Source organism: Gouania willdenowi, chromosome 7 (genome assembly GCF_900634775.1).
Source record: "Gouania willdenowi chromosome 7, fGouWil2.1, whole genome shotgun sequence".
Lineage (NCBI taxonomy): Eukaryota > Metazoa > Chordata > Actinopteri > Blenniiformes > Gobiesocidae > Gouania > Gouania willdenowi.
Window position 1 is genome coordinate 3,466,998 of NC_041050.1, and position 20,698 is coordinate 3,487,695.

At 37.3% G+C, this 20,698-nt stretch overlaps 1 protein-coding gene across 5 annotated transcripts in view; it reads right to left on the reverse strand.

Moving 5' to 3' along the window:
• Positions 1-20,698, reverse strand: part of plekhg5b (pleckstrin homology domain containing, family G (with RhoGef domain) member 5b) — a 105,673-nt gene that overhangs the window by 50,210 nt on the left and 34,765 nt on the right. The window contains exon 1 of one of the 5 annotated variants that reach the window (XM_028452284.1): positions 5,618-5,801. The exons of the other annotated variants lie outside the window; for them this stretch is intronic. Coding sequence (XP_028308085.1) covers positions 5,618-5,674 — 57 coding nt within the window. The 5' untranslated portion in view covers positions 5,675-5,801. Of the gene's footprint in view, positions 1-5,617; positions 5,802-20,698 lie in introns of those variants that run through there. 5 annotated transcript variants of the gene reach the window in all.

Consider the following 20,698-nt stretch of genomic DNA (forward strand, 5'->3'; position numbering starts at 1 on the left):
CAGCCCAAGGGAAATCTGGAACGGACACTTGTGAAGGATTATCTCATCACATCACATCCCCAACTGTTACTGCATATGCTATTAATAACCCTCCTATTATCCTTGGGGTCAATTTGGCCCCATTCAATGTTCATCGTTCAAAAAATTCATAGTTGACTTTGTATTTTTGCTTCATATTTCATTACTTTTCCTAATTTGATGGGTACAATTGATTACCATATTTTTGCTCCTTTTAATGTTTTTTTGTTACATTACTCCCATTTTTGCCACTTCTCCATGAAATTCCAACACCTTTTCTGCACATTTTCCCCCTTTTCTGCACATTTTCGGCACTTATAAACCCTTTCCACCACGTTTAACACCTAATATTGCATATGTTCACCCATTATTGTCCCTTTTAACCTCTTTTCAGCATAGTTTATGCTTATTTTTGCTAATTTCACCACATTCACGATTTGTCATGCCCATTATTTTCTGGTTTAAAATTCTGGTAATTGTTTCTACTTTTTAAATTACATTACCCAAACCCCTTGTCCCCCCATTTCTGCCACTTTTAAGCCAATATTGGCACCTTGAACCCTTTTTTTTTTAAACCACTTTATCTTTCTGTTTTTGCCCACTTTAATTTTCAACTTTAAACCAATTACTGTGGTTTTAAAATCCCATTTCACCACCTTTTCCACCATTTTTGATCACTTTTACCCATTTCATTTCAGATGTTTAAAATGACTATATATGGTGCTAATAATAATAAACTTCCTGTATAACAGTGGATATTATTCCCTGCTTTTTCCCCCACATTTTGTTCCAACTTTCAAGACATGTTCAGCACTTATAAACCCTTTCCACCACTTTTCCACCTAATGTTACATATGTTGACCCATTATTGTCATTTTTAACCTATTTTCACCATATTTCATTTAATTTTTTTTTACCAATTTAACCACATTCAGGATTTGTCATTCCCAGTATTTGCCGGTTTAAACTAATTGTTCCTACTTTTTAATTTAGATTGTATTACCCCAACCCCTTGTGCCCCCATTTCTGCCATTTTAAGGCAATAATGACACTTTGAACCTTTTTTTTTTTTGACCACTTTTACCACCTCATATCGCACTTTTCAGCATATTTCATGCTTATTTTTTGCCCCACATTCACAATTTGTCATGACCAATTTTTGCTAGTTTAAACTAACTGTTTAAACCCTTTTTACCACTTTTTCTGTCTGTTTTTGGCCATTATTGTATATATTTGGAGCAAATAATAATAAACTTCCTGGATAACAGTGGATATTATTCAGATCAATAAATACATAAAATCACAAATTCATAGAACAATGGACCATCATTTTGATGACATTATGGATGGACCCCGAAAGTTGATCCCCTTTATTCCCCCTTATAGATGGCCCTGTCTCCACATGACTGTTTACTTTGGGGGTGACGGGCTGAAAAGGTTGAGAACCACTGCGTTAGACAACCTGCTGAAGAAAAGCCAGTTGCTGGATTTCCTCTCCTCCATCCTGTGCAGGTCCTGTGAAGCAACTTTCATTACTCACAGAGCAAAGGTCACGACCTCCTGAAGCTCCAACAAACACAGGCAAACAGTCCGACCACAAACACACAATATTGATCGTCCCTGGGAAAAACAATCCACACTGTGTGTTCGCTGTGGAATCGTCACACGCAGTAAATTCCTGGGGCCGAAACCGCAAACACAGAAAGTGTGGGATGGGAAAAAAGCTTATCTTATCTGAGCCTGGACCAAGCAGCTGTGAGGGCAGGTGGACGCACTGAAACAGGGAAAAAGAAGAATGGAGGACACGTCGAGTGGGCCACAGATTTTATGCAATCCTGACATTATTGTGCCCTAGTTTGGACTTCTACGTATACATAAAATACTAAATATGTAAGAAACTGACAATATCCAAGCAATAAGTGACAGATATCAGTCCCAACAAGATCTTCACTTCAAATTCCCTAGATTTTGTGATCAATTTGTATTCAATTATGGGAAAAATGATGTAATAATTTGAGGAAATTTGAATGGCTTTGTCAGAATTTTGAGTTTTGTTTAACATTAGAAATGACTGCAATCATGTGATATAAGCACCAGGAAAACTGTGAGTCTCTGCAAATATTGCTGAGTTTCATTTACACAATGATTCATGTTTTCTCTGTTAATTTACTTTCTCCTGCGGGCCGAATTGGATGCTCCAAATAGCCGGATTTGGCCCCCGGCCCATGAGTTTGACACATGATTAAGAATAATGAACAATCAAGAAAGAACAGGTTTTTTTTATTTTTTATTTGGTTTGTTTTGGAGTCTTTTTGTTGCTGTTTCCATTTTTGTTGTTTTCTTGTGTCTCATTTTATTTTATACTTATTTATTAGGGTTGCAAAGGCAACTTAACATGTGGAATTTGGGGAATATTTAAATTAAATAAAAACTTTTAATGGGAATTATTTTTTTGGAATTTACCAATGATGCTGATATTTTAGGCAACGCTAACACGTATTTTCCCAATTATTTCTAACATCCCTGTTCAGGGCCAACTTTCAATTTTGATAAAATCCAGTTAATTCCCATGGAAAGTTTCTAACTTTGAAAATTCCCGACATTTCGCAACCCTAGTTGAAATGTTTTTTCATTGCATTATTTTGAAAAGATGAAAATATTTTTTAGTTTGATTAGGACACATTTGTGGTGAATGGATGTGACGACAAACTCTACCTCCACATGTGAAGAGCTTCTTGTTTTGTGGCTTTATTGCGCAACAACAAAATTGTGCAATAAAGCCAATATTAGGTCAAAATAAAACTAAAAAAGGAGATAAAATGGTTACGTAAATAAAGTAATATTACCCGTTTATGTTTTAGCCCAATAGGAAGGGGATTAGAAAAGTTTATTTTTCCACAAGTTGAGGTAATGTCCTATTAAAAAGCAGGCACGTCGCCCTGTAGCAATAAAGCACTTATGTAATCTGCAACAAAATCAGTAACCATGCATTATAAAATTATCTACGTAGTAGATCAAAGCACACGAGTCTGCCCTACAAAGGTTTTCTTCTTTTCTTAAACACACCTTCTAGTGAATAATCATTTGGTAAAAAGCCAGAGTCAAGTGGATTTCTTGTTTCTGAGCTGGACGTTATCCAAAGCGTGAGTGTAGTCATCCTAGTAATAACCCGCCTCATGCCTTGCTCAATATACAGTCAACTATGAAAACAGTGACAAATACAAAGCGAGGCAGGAAATGTGTCTGTTACATCTACAAAACTAAAGCTAGATTACAACTTTTAACAAATATCTAACACTCCTGTTTTACGGTTATAAGATTATGAAAGACTTTACATTTAAAAAATATTCAGAAGGACTAACCAGTTTTATAAAGCAGTGGTTCTCAAACTTTTTGGCCCAAGTACCAATGTTCTCTTATTTCTGAATCCAAGTACCCCCTTTTGTCCGACTGCAACATTTTGCTTAGAAATCTATGTAAAAACAACTATAGAGCACAATGATGGAATGAACTAGTGATAACACACATTTTAAAGAATCTAGATTTGTGAATAAGTGGAAATAAACAGTATTTATTGCAGCGGTTCCTTTTTTGGATCGTGACCCCATTTTCCTAAAGATATTATTAAACAATTTCAAAAATCTATTTGAATTTATCTGAAATTTCAGACCCCAAGGTTGAAAAACACTGATTCAGTGGTTCCTGAATAGATTTATTTCTATAGTTTTTATCATTACTGGTCATATCACACCAAGACTGACATTTTGTTAATTTCTCTCAGTTTGTGTTAACAACACACTTTTTGATCAGCTCCAAACAGCCTCTGATGCAATTGCACAAGTTACTCACTAGGGGCGCCGTTACTAGGAGTAGAAACTTTGCAGAAGAGCGCGCAGACATTCTGCATCCTCCAGTGTTTTTGTGTTTTTTGTTTTTCGCCCTAGCCGTTCAACGCCCACACGAGGCAGACTTTCCAGGCAAACGAATCATGGTCGCGTTCAAAATGACAAGAGGAATTAGGACGATGAGCGTTCCCACTGAAGTACAAAGTACAAAACTTCCTGTTAACTTCAAAACAAGAGCCCTATTTACAAAAGAGTTAAAACACTAATGGAAGACAAGAAGAGATGTTTGATTTTTAGCTTGAAGCTGGTCAATTTTACATTCCGCTCACAATGCATCATGGGACAGTTGAGTATGACTAGTGTCCCCACCGTGTATACTTAAAAAATGGCCCCATATAATATAAATCCAGGTATTTCTCACATACGCAATCTTTTCATACTATCTAATCTGAACGCACTACATAATCATTTTGACATTAAACTTAGTATGAGTAGTACGTGTTTTAATCGCTTGATGCACCCCTAAACGTTCAAAATGTTGCATAAATGACACATGTACATCTGCACGGCTTAAACATTGATATAACTCAACATTGTATTTACCATCTCCCTGACCTCTTCTGCCAATATTAAGATACAAAGGATGAATAAATGGATAAAAACATGGCCATGCCCCAAAGGATTTTTCCTACTAAAACTCATGTAAGAACTTCTTTGGCAATTAAAACAACTTCTCATAGATTTTTAAAGCTATTTATACATCAGTAAGTTCTTCATTTCAAAGAATGACCACCACAAAGGCCCTGAAATTGCAATGGAAGTAAAAATATAGACGCAGCTTTGCTAGACGGTCAAAATACTGGCACCAGGAATGACGCATTAGTCGCTCACTTTATGGCTCTTGGTGGACTGTGACGTAACTAACCATCCAATCCATAGCTGCAGGGCAAGAAGAAGAAGAAGAAGAAGAAGAAGATGATGATGAGGGGAAGATGGACCAGAAGGCAGTGAACCAAACCAAAAAAGGAGGAAGTACGAGTAGAAAACTGAAGTGGGTAATGTACCCCAAATTAGACCCTCTGCTGGATGCAAGCTGGTCCAAATATGAGCCGGGGAATTGATTATTTGGAAACTTCTTCGACTTTTGTTCAAAAGAAAATGGAAAGCTGAGACCAAGCGTTGGGTGCCAGGGGGCACATTGGTGTGTTGATATGAGAAGCAGATGTGAAATATGTAGACATCGGAAAGGAAAACACATCCAAGCACAGAAACCAGTCAGAGGAAAACTCTGTATGAAAATAATCAATGGTTTGGTCTTTAGTCGAGGACAGAAGGTGGACATTTGAACCCAGATTCCCCATTTTTAACAGGTTAAAACCACATCTTTCAATGATTTAACCCGTTATCTTGTCAAGTGAGACAAAACTGAGACAAACTGATTAAAATTAAAAGTCAAAGGATTCTAAACAATTAAAAGTTCTTGTTTTCCAAAGAAAGAGTGAAAAACCTTCTGTAATAACTTGATTACCCTCAAAGGAACTGATCACAGTTGATTAAATCCTTTCATTAAAAAGTGTCCACAGGTGAGTTTGCTTTAATTCAAGATACTTTTTTTTTTCAAATTGAATGACAGAAAGTTGTGAAATCTTCATTAAGTTTTAGCTTTTCAAGTTTCCTGAATAGAAAACCTCTAAACTAAAAGTTCATTCACAGAATACAAGAAACATGAGAAAAACCAAAAACATTTCTCTTACTTTGCCTCCGATCTGTATCTGAAGATCAGGGATCAGCTGAGGGTGAACGTTAGGCATCAAGGTTCCTCTTTACAATAATCCCAACCTGTCGTTGTGTGAAGTCACCAGATAAGATAGTTGAGATCCAATGAACGTGACAGTGAGCTGAGAAGCTCTTTCTGTGTTTACTACAGCGATGGTGAGACACACTCGCACGGACTCAGACAGAAATAATCGACCCCGCCCATCTCCTCAATCACACTCCCACAAGCTCAAACAAATCCCGGCTGACTCATGCGAGCGCACGCTGAAACTGATCTTTCTTTTTTTTCTAAAACCTCCCTCGCAGCCGGCCAAGTTTCCTCTTCTGACTAAAACCGTTTGCTTTGAAGTTTTTGGGACTCGGTGCAGAAGCGCCGAGCGCTGGTCAAGTGCTTTGTAATTTGACTGTCGGAGCTGATTTAGAGCTTTGAACTCTGACACTGCAGACACCCAGAGTCAAACGGAGAAGAAATCTGGTGTCGTTCAGAACGGAGGGTAAATCAGTCAGAAAGGTTAAACACAGATTTTTATGAAGACTCTGGTCAAGTTATGCCAGTGTTAAAATCTAACAACAATGCAGGGGATTTGATTCCTTTATTTTTTTGATGATATAAACTAGTGCAGTGCCCATAGGAAGCATGTCTTGCAATAGAAAAGTGGGAGGTTAAGTAGCTGAGAGCTTTAATTCCTCTTTAATTAAGAACAAAAGTTAAATCCTCTTTAAACTGGCCTTGTAAACACCCAATTTCTAATTTAAATCTAATTCTGAATCACACACACACGATTTTTTATTATTATAGTACAGTGTCCATCGGAAGAGTGTATTCATATAGTGGGAGGAGCTTAAGTAGAGTTGTGAATTATGGCCAAATGAGTATGTGTTTGAAGGTTGGATGTACAAAGAAGTGTACATACTCTGTACTCTGTAGTGATATTTGCGGGTGCAAAGTAAAATAGCGTGTGAGTTCCCTGGTTTAATTCTATGGGACATATGCATGATAAATGGATAAATACAGTTTGCACCAGTGTTCACTGGACTTAAACAAATAGATAATAAATGTCCTTAGAACCTCCTTCAGCAAGGAAAAACTCAAACAACCCAGTGGGAAAATTAATTACGCACAAAACATATCACGTACATCCAAGGTGCGCATTAGGTTATAAATAGGTGGTGAAAATATCAGCGTTTATAATGCCGTGTTCGCGGAGAAATGTGCATGTTTACACGGACTTTGCGGGCATGTGTCACAGTACAGAGCCAAGCGAGAGAATATCCGGACGCCCCGCCCCCCTCACATGTCCGGTCGAACCTGCATTCAAAATAAAATGAAATAAACGTTTTGCAACACCAAATAAGTCAAAAATAATGCATGCACACACTGAGGCTATGTGCAAGCTGTTAGAAAAGTTTCAGGTTGAACAGACACTACATCAGGGAGATATGCTCTCCACACAGGGAAGTTCATTTCAAGCTAGGGATGCACAATAATGGATATTTATACAATATACTATTTTACAACTCAGTTGACCAATTCTGGTCCACACGCACGCGCGCACGCGCACACAAATAATCAAATTTTAATCGTGATCATGAGTTTGGTTGCCACGATTACTATAACGTGATCGTTGACAATATGTATCTTCAAAATACGGGCCCTGCACTGTGTAATAGTGTATTTATTCAGTTAAATGTGGTGGGGCTGCTCATGGCAGGCGCCAGAAAATTTCCCATATTTTCAAATCCAAAACTAGTATGCTAGCGTCGGTGGAAGATTTGTGTCGAGTGGTTAGGGAAATGAAGAGATGAAGTTATTCATCATAATGATAAATTATCTTATCTCACCCTTCGAACTAAAGCAAACATCGTCTTGTTTCTTTCACAGCGTGTGTCATTGGTTGATGTCGAGACGTGTTTCGTCACCACTTTAGCCTCAACTGTGATTTACCGTCTGTCCGCACTACTCGGCCCACTACTCACTGCTCTTTTGTCATTCAGGTTAATCCGAGATGAGCCACGTTTCAAATCCCTCACAATTAGCTGTCTCACTTAAAAACAATGCAGACCCCAGCCTATAAGCCCCTCCTCCTCCTCCTCCTTACATCCTGGTTCTTCAAAACAAAGCAACCTGTTGAATGTGCCCCACTGCCCCCCAGCTGCCAACCTCAATTAGGGGGCAAGGCTATATTTAAAAGTGCGTGCGGCAGCCTCCCAATCACCCTGAAGGATTAGACGCTAATGGCAGCGCCATTGTTGGAAGCACAGATTGAGACGAGTGGTGAGCACAAGTGGCTGAGTTTAGCATTAGCCTCTCAGATCTGTTTTTTGTCCACTCGTCTTCAAAGGAGCAGCTAAATGAAAGGGACTGTAAACAAAAGGGAAACATGAGCGTTACGGAGAAAAGCAAACATGGTGCGAGGGCACACGAGCAGCTAAAAGGATTAAAGGAAGAATATTGTTTGCATGATGATGACAGAAGTTCTTCAGCACGTCTACAATGGAGGATTGTTTAAAGCAGATTATTGATGCTCTCAAAGTGTCTCATCAAGCAGAAGTTGTTTAAATTCTCAAAGAAAGCCATTCAGTCACAACCAACCAGGGGCGGGTTGAGGAAATCTTGGTACCGACTTACATTTTGTATTTTAGTGGCGCGAGAGAGAGAGAGAGAGGTGTTTTTTTTTTTTACATTTTTCATGTTTTTGTTACATAATGAAAAATTAATGATACACGGATTAGAGAGATCAAAAACTACTTCATTTACAAAATTAGATTTGTTAAAATGTTTACCATTTTATTGTTTTATACCGTAAGGTCAATACATGTTTAAACTCTATCTTTCACTCTGGGCCATTCTCACCTCCCAACGCTAAAACAAAACATAGTTAAAAGAAATCAGTCATTCAGTTGTGTAAAGTTTCCACCATCACGCATTCAAATATTTGTTGTACTCTGCTGTGCAACCCTCCGACGAGGTCAAACAAGGACCTACAAAACCTCACGTATTGACGCTGAAATGTGGAAAATGTGCCTGTTCATCAGTGCAAAGAGGAAAGAAAATCAACAAACGAGTCGAACACTGAGCAGCGGAGGGTCATCCTTTACTGCATCTCCTGAGGAAGTGCAAGTACAGACGAGGGGAAAAACAGGAAGAGGGTACCTGACTGATGATCCCTTGGAAATGGCCTTGTACGGGATGTGGATACAACCAGGGTTCAAAGACTTAAAGGCAGACCTCCACTGAGACAAAAACAATCTCAGCCCCTTTAGCGTGCTAAGGTTCTTCTAGAACAGTGTTTCTCAAATGGGGGTACGCGATGGCACTAAAGGGGGTACTGGAGAGAGAAAGAAATAAAAGCAATAAGATATGGGGCTGTATAATTTTTTTATTTTTAGCTAAAAATGCTATTAATACTAAATATTACCAGAAACTCATAAAAAGGACAACAAAAACACACAAAATAAGAGAAAAGTATACGGAATAATAAAAAGAACAACAAAATACACAGAATGACACCCAAAACACACACGCACTGAGATAGAAAAATACTTACTATTACCAGCAACGCACAAAACGACAACAAAGACGCACTAAATTAGAGAAAAACACACAATATCACTATAAAATACACAAAAATAACAGAAACATACAAAACGACATAAGAAACAACCAAACAACACCAAAAACACACACACACACACTGAGAGAGAATAATTTAAATAATACCAACAGCATACAAAAACACACAAAATAAGAGAAAAATATACCTAATAATAAAAAGAACAGACAAACAACAACAAAATACACAAAATAACACCAAACACACAGGCACTGAGATAGAAAAATACTTACTATTACCAGCAACACACAAAACGACAACAAAGACACATGCTAAATGAGAGAAAAACACACAAGATCATTACAAAATACACAAAAATAACAGAGAAACAACCACAAAATCACACATAGAGAGATAGTAATTTAAATAAAATCAACAAAACACAAAATAAGAGAAAAATTTACTGAAAAATAAACAAAAACAGACAAAAAAAAAGTGCTCAAAATGACACAAAAAACACACAAAATGATGATTGAAATTATTTTAATTAGAATATGAACTGAAAATACAAAGGGTCAGTATTGGTCCCACATCAGAAGTTAGATGACTGTAAATCAGACATAGGCAACTGGCAGCCCTCAGTATAATTTTGTGCGGTCCCCAAAAATTGTATTTTAAGAATTTGGAAGGAATATAAAGCACAAAATTACTCCCAAAACACACACATCGACAGTGAAATGCACAAAGTACACAAAAACACACAAAAAATCCCTAAAATACACAACATGACTCATAAAACATAAAATGACAACAAAGACACACACAACAACCACGTAAACACACACAATGATGACAAAAACACACACACAACACAGTACAAAATAACTCCAAAGACGCACAAACTGTCAACAAAATTACAAAAAATGACAGGAAAATACAGTAACAACAAAAATGCAGAAAGTGACAGAAAAATACACAAAATTAGAATAAAAATAACAAAAACACATAATGACTAAAAACTGACAAAACCACAAAAAAAAGACAAAGACAAAATGCTTTTTCCTCATATTAATGCTAGATCAATCATTATTCTAATGCTGACGTAAATGTTGATAATGTAGCCCTCGGATCAGATACAGTCACATTTTTGTGGCCCTCACTCTGATAGTTTCCCATCGCTGCCGTAAACGATAAAAACTATGGAAATAAATCTATTCAGGGAGCACTAAATACTGTTTAATTTACTTTTTTACAAAATGAGATTCTTTAAAACGTGTGTTATCACTCATCTATTCCATTATTATGCTCTATAGTGGTGTTTTCATAGAATTCTGAGCTAAATGTTGCAGTCGGACAAACGGGGTACAGTACTTGGATACAAAAGTTAGAGAAAGGGGGACTTGAGCCAAGAAAAACTGAGAACCACTAGTTTAGAAAACTCCACTAATTGTTGGTTGCATGGGCGGGGCCAACGGGGTGGCCGAAATCTGATTGGCCACCACATCCAGATTCCCAAAAGACAAATGAAATTGTAGCTTGTAAATATATATATTTTTTGTTGAAACAGCGATAAATCTATAACCTTGTGCAGCTCAAACAGAATCTAATATTTTTTAATATCAGGATAGGCCACGAGGCCACTATTTTTTCCTAGCTTTCCTGCTGTTGTCGTTTCAGTAGTTACTGTACATATTTGAATTTTAAACATGTAAAAAGCTTGTTGCAATGCCCATGTTGCAAATAATTATATCATTTGGGGTAAACAGTTTTATTAACTGTGATTTTAAGTGGTTGTTTTATTATTTGAAATTTAGTGTGCCACCCTATTTCGTGCATATGCCCCTGCAGTTAGTGATGTTACATAATTTTACGCTTTGTCATATGTCTGTATTTGCCAACATGATGAAGAGTCTGCGGAATAATTCTGTTTGTTAATTCCACTACAGAAACTACATGATCTCTGTGATTAGAGTGTGTGTGTGTGTGTGTGTGTGTGTGTGTGTGTGTGTAGACCAGTATTGGTCAACTGAGTTGTAAAATAGTATATTGTATAAATATCCATTATTGTGCATCCCTAACTTGAAATGAACTTTCCTGTCTTCATTACTTCATGACTGCGTGCGCTAACATGTAGCGCTGAATGCTGAATACACTTCACAGGAGTTTGCCTCATTAAAGTATGAAATCATAACGCTGATAGCACATTTCTCACTGTTTATCCCTGTCTCTGGAACAATACTGGATTTCTTTCCTGGTTTTCCTGCTTGGTAGTGCAGTGACGGTCGTCTGACGTAAATGTGAGTCACTTCCGCTGAGTCATCAGGTTTTTCTTTTGGGAACAACAAAAGGCTGGATAAAAGCAGAGCTTCTGATTGGTTCATAGCACAGATCTGTTGTGTGCTGCAGCGAAACCAAAAGAAATGTCTGCATGCGAATAAATGAGTATTAAGATACTGAATAAATGAAAGAGACGGTTTGTAAATAGATGACTTCATCACGCAAAATTTACTTTCAAGTGACACAATAAATTTACAGACTTTTCTCTAAAGCAGTGCTTCTCAAATGGGGGTACATGTACACCGAGGGGTACACGATTGCACTTGAGAAAGCGAGAGAGTGAAAAATTAAATGTCAGTCTTGGTCCCAAACCAGGTGTGATATGACCAGAAAAAATAAAATCTGCAGGAGCCACTAAATCTGTGGTTTTCAACCTTGGGGTCATGACCCCATGTGCAATTGCCTGAAATTACTCCAAAATAGGTTGTGAAGCACTGCACTAAATACTGTTTATTTCCAGTTATTTACAAAATGAGATTCTTTAACATGTGTGTTATCACTTGTTCTGATATTAAAAAAAATTTTAAGCAAAATGTTGCAGTCGGACAAAGACTTGGATTCAGAAATAAGAGAACGGAGGTACTAGAGCCTAAAACTTTTGAGAACCACTGCTCTAAAGTGAAGCCATTTACTTGAATTTACTTTACTCACACATACAGACATGTTTACGTTGTACATTAGACATTATTATCAACCTCTCAGCTTTTACTCATTCATCCGGTGACCCACAAACTCCTGTTCAGGGTTGTCATGGTCTACTAGTACCAGAGTAGGCGGAGCTACACCCTGGACATGGGCACCGGTCCATCACAGGGCTTTTAGCAACCCTTTATTTAGGTCCCCTGGGTTTACGTGATCGTGTAAAACAGATCAAAAATACGGAATTCAAATGGCAATAAAACTCGCGGAAACATATTTAATTCCCACATTTCAGAGATTTTCAGAGACCCTCCATTGTGCTACTGACAAAACTTCCTGTTAACTTCAAAACAAGAGTCCTATTTACAAATGAGTTAAAACACTAATGGAAGACAAGAAGAGAGGCTTTTATTTTGAAAAGGGGATGTCTGATTTTTAACTTGAAGCCGGTCCCAGGATGATTTTACATTCCGCTCCCAATGCATCATGGGATGGTTGAAAAAAAAGTGTCCCCATATAGTAAACATCTGAGTATTTCTCACATACATAATCTTTTCATACTATCTAATGTGAACGCACTATACACTAATTTTGACATCAAACTTAGTATGAGTAATAAGTTAGTATGACATTTACAACACAGCCTTAGTTATATTTAAGTTTTTTTTAGAAAAACCAAATCAATTGGAAAATGTAATCTGACACTGAATAAATCCTCACATGCATTTTTTGGGACAATATCACACATTTACATAATATTAGCCTCTGTAAACAAGTGGTTACAGAGACGGAAAAGTTACTTATTGTGCAAAATCTGACTTAATTTGACGCAATATGACGGACTTTCCCGTCTGAAATTGAAATATCTATGACAACGACATGTTTTGGGACAATATCATGATTTTTTTTGGCCTTAAAACAGGTCGTCTAATGTTAGCTTTAGCAAGCGTAGCAAATGGATATCAAATTTAACGCAAATTGTTGCGTGATCTTAGCGTGTGTTTGTATCAGAGCGTTACTACTGTGTACAAACATGGAATTAATGACAATAGTTTAATACATTAAGCGTGCTGAGCATGTTGGGCATGGGATTTGGTTGTTTAATAGCCTGTAATGGTTTCTGATTAGAGAAAGTTGATGAAACCACTGACCATTTAATGTGTAATTAAGAAAATAATTATTTTTCTTATTAATTCAACTCTCAAGTTGCTCTCTGTAATCATTAATTTTCTCAGGGTAATCTGATTACCATCCACCTTCCAAAAAGCTGCTTGTTTTAGTAAATGGGTGCTGCTATATTTCAAGTCAAAGAAAAATCCAACTCAGGTTTCCTTGAATCAACACATTATTAATAAAGTGAAACTTGATTATTTCTGCTCTAAATATTATCTGAAAACTTTCACGTGTTCTTGGATTCCTTTTGAAATGGAACATTTCCAGGAAAATTCTACAGTTACTGCTGAGGTCACATGGTTGAAAGTTTACTTCCTGGAAAAATGATTTAGTTTCTATTCGATGAACCAGATAATGTGGTTTCCTTTCTAAAGAAATCAGATGAAACACAAGTTTTAAAGGCAACACAGGCAACATGTTTGCATGGCGGAAATAAATGTTTACAAAGATGCAACTTCCTGAGTCTAAGTGTGTGTGTGTGTGTGTGTGTGCGCTCAATCGTAAATAGTCACCATAAGCCAATAAAGTGATTCCTTTCATGTAAAGTCAAGGCCTTTGATTTCTTCATCATGACACCTGTTTAAAAATCTTAAAGGAACAGAAAAAAGTTGCATTTTGGTTGTAATAATCCAACTTTTATGTGATTAAAACAGTAAAAATCAGTGTCATTCACACGTCAGTCTTCATAATTTCACGGCAGATTAAAGCGAGTTATGATTGTAAGGTGTCAATCCAGAGTACAGTCGTCTTAATCCATCTTCACCCTAAAGTGGCTCCTAATCCTCCCCGACAGATACTGAAAGTGGGCACGCGGCCCAATGAGAGCGTTTTTTTTAAGCAAGTCCCTGTCAGCGTCAGTTAGGTAAGATTTTTGTCTTTGAGCACAAGGCGCTGCCAGTGTTTGTTTGTAAAGATACACAAAAAAACTAACGAAAATAATGGGATTCTGCACAAAGTCAGCAGGAAAAATCAGATTACTGCAAAGGATGACATATAAAGTAGGTAAATGAAGGGCAAAGGGTGAAAGTTGTTCATCAATGAGCTAAAAAGAGAAATTCCTCCTCGTCCTGAATATTCATCTGTTGCTCATCTGCCCACAGACAGACGTTAGCAGACAAGCACACCCTCCCGAAAAAAGCACAGCTCATGATTTAGTGAAATAATGCATCTGAAAATATAGTTATGACTTTCTTTCTCTAGCGAAAATGTGGCGAGCATAAATAATCACAAGCATCGCAGAAATGCAAAAGATCTAAAACATCTGTTCATTAATTATGAGCTTTTTGAAAGATTCGACAGTTCCTCTCATTTCTGATCCAATGATTATAAAACGAAGTCTGGGACGATTTTAACAAAAGACTGCAAGTGTATTGTAGCTATCAAAACAATATTTTTTCACATAAAGTCCATTATTACACAATAAATATGACATTTAAATGAACATCAAAGTGATCCGAGACTTTGAACTCTAAAGTTGAAGAACGTAAAAGTACGTTTGTTGTATTTAACCTTTATTCTGCCAGGAAGTCCAGCTTAGATAAAAACCCTCTTTTGAAGGGAGTCACAGACGTGGCCAATCAGGTGGCAGCAAGCAATCAAGCAAACAAGCAGATTATTGGTTAGAATAGTTTTAAAATGCCTGGTCAAACACAACAATAAATTAAATAAAATATAGGCATGTTTAAGAAAAACAAGTCCAAGATATGGAATTGTCCATTTCTAGTCATTTTGGAGCATTTATCAAGACAAAGGAGCAGAAGAAGGGATTTTTTTTCCAGTTCTGTGTGAGCAAATATAACTGTAAGCAGCAGATAGTCGTGTTAATGAGAAAAGAAATAAAGGCAGAACATTTCATCAAGAAGTGAAGGAACTGAGAAGGAGCTTTAGGAGCACATATTTCTATGTTATCGGTTTTGATGTAATTACTGACGTACTAAACATTCCAAAATTTTAGGTGTCATTTGGTCAAAGATCTAACCTTTGATCATATTCGACTCTGGACCTCTGCTCCTTCTCTTGTCTCTGTATTTGAGTTTTAGAAATCCAGGAACATGACGCTTCTTTTCAGCCAATCAGAGAGCTTTTTACAAACAGAGTGCTCCACGAGCTGTTTGGGGTGTTCCTATTGGCTATAAGTTCATTTTGTCTTCTTTTTTGACGTATATGTTAAGGCTCCGCCCCTCTCTACAAGGGCCTCGTTTGGCTTTTGCCTTTTTTAACCTCTTCTTCCAACCCATTGTTTCATATTTCTCATCTCAGAAACAGAGCGCTGCTCTGGTGCTGCTGCTCCCCAACACTCCCGTACCTGTCACCCCATGTGGCATGTTATTGTCTATTGTCATGTTTCGTGGTCTGGATGTATCTGAAACTGAATTGCCCCTCGGGGATAAATAAAGTTTTCTGAATCGAAATTACAAGTTTTTTTTTAATCTCCTGACATGTTTTCATTGTCAACTGCCAGTCTTCTTCAGAGGTGATTGCTTTGATCCCTATTCCCTACAAGTTCTCATAAGCTCTCCTAAGCACAGCTTGGTTGATTCCATACAAGTCTCACGAATCTACATTCTGCAGCTTTAATAGGGATTCATTTTTCAACGCCTCAGAGGCTAAACTCTTGCTAAATCAATTTTGTAGAGAGATTTTGCACTCTCTTTGACTTGTCTGTCTGTTTATCTCTTTCAAACATTTGCTCCACATTTAACCACCAATTTATTGGGAAAAGTAGTGGAAATGTGCGATATTATCCCAAAATACATAGGTAAGGGTATATTCCATGTCATATGCGTAGCTATTTCCATGATTTCTGGCTCTAGAACTCTAAAAATCTAGTTTTTTAGAGTTAAAAGGCCCTTTCTGAACATCAGAGTTCAGAGCTAAACATGAAATCACTTCAAATCCCTTCATTCTGTTAATTTTCCACACCATCACTGACCCTCCAGCTGTTTGGGGAGAGGGAGGGGCTGGTGGTCATGGCGACCAAGGCATGACGAGTCGTCATGTCTGGTCCTGCCACCGCAGATGGAAATGAAGGATGAAGATGTAGTCAACGATCAGGTAATGGTAATCGAGCCAACAAGCTCAGACTAGCACTGAGCACCAACCAGAGTCATCTGAAATTAGATCCCACCCCTTTCCTCAGTTAACCCCGTAACGTAAGTTTTGGAACTCTCTTTTTTTACTTGAAAAACCCCAATGTCTATGATTACATACTGTACATGCAATACAAGGATAATCCACCATGAACGTGGTTTTAGAGGAAGAACTTTTCCAATTTCAAAAAGATCAAAGTAATAATAATGTTCAAATTCATACTGAATCATCAATAGGAAGAGTTACTGGGTTGATGCAGTGTGATGTTAGTTTATATTTCATAAGTGTTAAATGGTGTATCAGATTTGATACAGCAGGTACTGTATATATGAGGTCAATCAGCATTTCATGCATTTTACATATCGTCAAGCCACAAAAAGCCTGTTTTATTTTTCAAGTAAATTAAATTGATGTTTAAATTGCACAATTTTGTAAACAACACGCAGACGAAAAAAGAAGAAACTCCTTTTCACAGCGTGAACATCAGTTTGAGTCGAAGAGCAGAGGAACGCTTTAATGTCTTGGGTCTTTTTTGTGCATTTATTCTGCTTTATTACATTAAATGATTAAATATCCAACCCTTGATCAAATCCTCTCATACACACACTAGCTCTACTTAGACCACAGAGCTTTCCCCAGCTGAGAAAAGTTGAATGGGTGGAGAAAAGCTGATGATGGTAACACCTTGATTTGGCACGCGTTGCGTTCACTTTGCATTTTTGGATTTACTCCAGAATGACAGGAAAACCCAGTGAGTCAGAATGTGCTGCATTGATATGATTTCAGCAGCGAAAAAAGGAAGAGGAGAGTGAACAAGCAAAGGTGACGTGAGTCAGTGTCTGTGACTGGTTTCTGCTCATAGAGTTTTGTGGACGTCCTCTAAAGCTGATATCTGGAGTTTTGGAGAAATCTATGTTTATGTATCATTCTTTTGAATTGCGAAAAAATCCCTAACTAATCTTTTACTATGGTCTTCATAAACATTAATGTATGTAAGTCCCTCCTTCATCCTATAGACCCCTATACACATGGAAACGATCGCCGACTGTGCCCAGCCAATAGGCTTCTACTTCCTGTTTTTGAGACTGTCAATCAAAGTGAATGTGTGAATACTTTACTACATATATTAATGCCCTGGGTAAAAAATAAAATCAATTTATCAATTGTAATGCAGTGGTGTGAGATTAATTCTTAATGTAAACATTAATATTCTTAATAATGCACAAAGTTAGAGGTAGATTCTACTAATAGCATTAGTTCCCAAACTTTTCACCATCCCGTCCCCTTCAGACATGTACCCTCGAGCCCTGCACACTGCAAAAACAGGAAATTGAATTGATTAGGAAAACTGATTTGAGAACCAGTCCTATCAAAAATAAAATAACAATATATATGTCTATTATTATTTTGGACCATCCATCCATCCATTTTCTGACCCGCTTCTTCCTGTTTTCAGAGTCTCAGGGGTCTACAGTCATGGTTTTAGACTGCGACAGAAAGCCGGAGTACTCGGAGTAAACCCACGAAGCAGGGGGAGAACATGCAAACTCCACACAGAGAGGACCCAAGTGTCCACCCCAGGGCTTGAACCCAGGACCTTCTTGCTGTGAGGCAGATGTGGTAACCACTAAACCACCATGTGCTCCCTCTATAAGACCAACATGTACCCCGTGTACCCCTTCACATTTTCTTCAAATCATGTATACCCCCCTTCATACCATAAGTACCCTCTCCATGATTTCAAATGCGTTTTCATTTGTGGACAGCGGGTTCTCTTAAACCCCTAAATGTGTCTCAAACTTTAGTTCCTCAAGGCTTAATCTACAAAATAAAAACAAGGAGTGGAATTTAAAAGTGGAATTTAGTTAAACTACTTTTATGTGGATCCTTCAACAGTAGGTAAATACAGTTTCCTTTACAAAATGTACCTAACTAATGTCTCCTATTGTCAGAAATGTGATAAAATAGTCTCTACAGCATAAAATAATCCTGTTTCAATAAATGACAAGAAAATATAGTATTTTATTGAGCAGTAGTACTGTTAGTTTATGGTGAATTTGTCCAAAAAATTACCTAAAAAGGAACTAACAACCTTTCCTGTTCATTTTTATTTTTAAAGTAATTGTAAAATCTTTCTGAGTACCCCCTGCCATGTGCTTCTGTACTCCTAGAGGTACACGTACCCCTGTTTGGGAACCACTGATATATTTCATTTATTATTCCCTGCAGGTTTTCTAGTGTATGTTTGTGAATATTGATTATTCCTTACATCTATGAGCTCCTATCTTCTTAACCAGGTTCATCCTGCACACGTCCTTGTGGTCCGTGACCAACAGTTCATTCAAAGGTCAAAGGTCGACTCTTGCTTTGGTCCTAGAGGACCGCGACTGTCCCAGTGACAGACGTGAGCTGTAGCAGCTAATGGTGACACCGTGTGTGATCTTTGTTAATTATGGCTCAGGTCTGGTTCTCCTGTGGAGTGCTGACAGGAGAACCAAAGCAGGCCTGAACTGGGAATAAACCAGTACAGATCAGGAACAGCCTGGGACTGTCTCTGCTTTGTTTCCCGCTGTCAGCCTGCTGGCATTTCAAAGAGCCACTTCTAAACTTCTTAAAAGCAAAACAATAAAGTTTAATGAGTTTGAAATGAAAAAGTCTCTTCAGTTTTGAGGACGAGGAAATGTAATTATGATACATTTGTTTAATTAGTTTTAACAGTCATGCCTCAATGCTTGTAAAACAAAGAGAGAGATTGAGTCCATGAGGTGAGGATTATAATAACAGCGCCCCCTGCTGTTTAAAGCCTGTTAGAGATGCTGTTAATCCAACTGAGAAACAGAATAAAACACAAATTACTGACAGAAAAAATATTAAAAAGTGATAAAATCTGGTGAAATAAAAAATGGATTGATGGATTATTTTACAGCCCAAAGGCATGAACACGACTAGACCTCTGAGCGTGTGCTGTGGTATCTGGGACTAATGGTAAACAGTGGCTACAAAGTTACAACGTGGAACTTGCCACGACAATTTCTAACAATTCTTCTGGTGTAATTTCGAAATAAAAGTCATAATGAAGTACTTTTACTGATCCATGAAACACCATAAAACTGAAATGGCTCAAATTAGTTGCATAGAGTCTCGGATCGAAAACACGGAATTTACGTTTTGAAATGGTTAAGCAAACTGAGCAGGGATTTTCTCTCCCTCTCTGTCATACATGCATGTTTTGGGACATTATCAAACATTTAAACGCATATTTTTTCCCAAAATGGGTGACAGAATATCGAGCAAGTGTAGAAAAAAATAAACAAATTAAAAACTAAATTAAAAAAATCAGTTTCTGCAGGATCTTCACCTGAACTTCCCTGATTTTTGGAATTTGGGGAAATTTTGTGTAATAAATTCAGGAAAATTTGACAGATTTTGTAAAAATTGAGAGTTCTTTCAACAATTTGAGATTAAAAATGACTGCCGTCGAGTGATGTAAGAACTGGAAAACTGAGCCCTACAAATATTGTGGATTTTAATTGATTTTTTTTATATGGGAAGTCGTGAGATGTCTACAACTGAATTAGTTGGTAATTTACAAAAATGTTTCACATATTTTCAATCATTTCTATTTTCTCAAGCGGATCGAATTTTATGCTCTAAAGGGCCGAATTAAGCCCCCGGGCCTCGAGTTTGACACATGTGCCTTAGAAGAATGAAAAACTCTCAGTGCCCCCACATTGCGTCAATTTCCAAAAAAAATTGGACTATTCTTCTTCAAATGTCATAAAAGTAACAATAAATGTGCAATCACATATTTTAGAAAAGTAATAGAGTTCTTGATTAGTAAAGTACAAAGAAAAAACATATTTTCTATTTTTAATGCTCAAGGTTCAGCAAGGCCATTCTAGTACCCCCCCCGTCTTGACATCACGCGCCCCCAGTTTGGGAAACACTGATTTACTGTAAGCAGTGAAAACGGAAAATCAAAATCCCTCGTCTCCCAATATTTTAAACTGACAATCCTAACAATGACTGGTAATATAAAGATACTGATTTGCGTATATATGATGATTTAAAAAAAAGTATATATTTTACTATTGAAACTATGTGTAACGTGCAGATAGAATACTGTACATTTCACAGTGACTTACAACTATGACTCTCGTATTGTTTCTAGAAGTGTATGATTCAACTTCAGTTTTTTGGATGATGAAAATAAGAAAATTTAAATCACAACAATCGTGACTATCAAATCTCAACAAACCACAATCA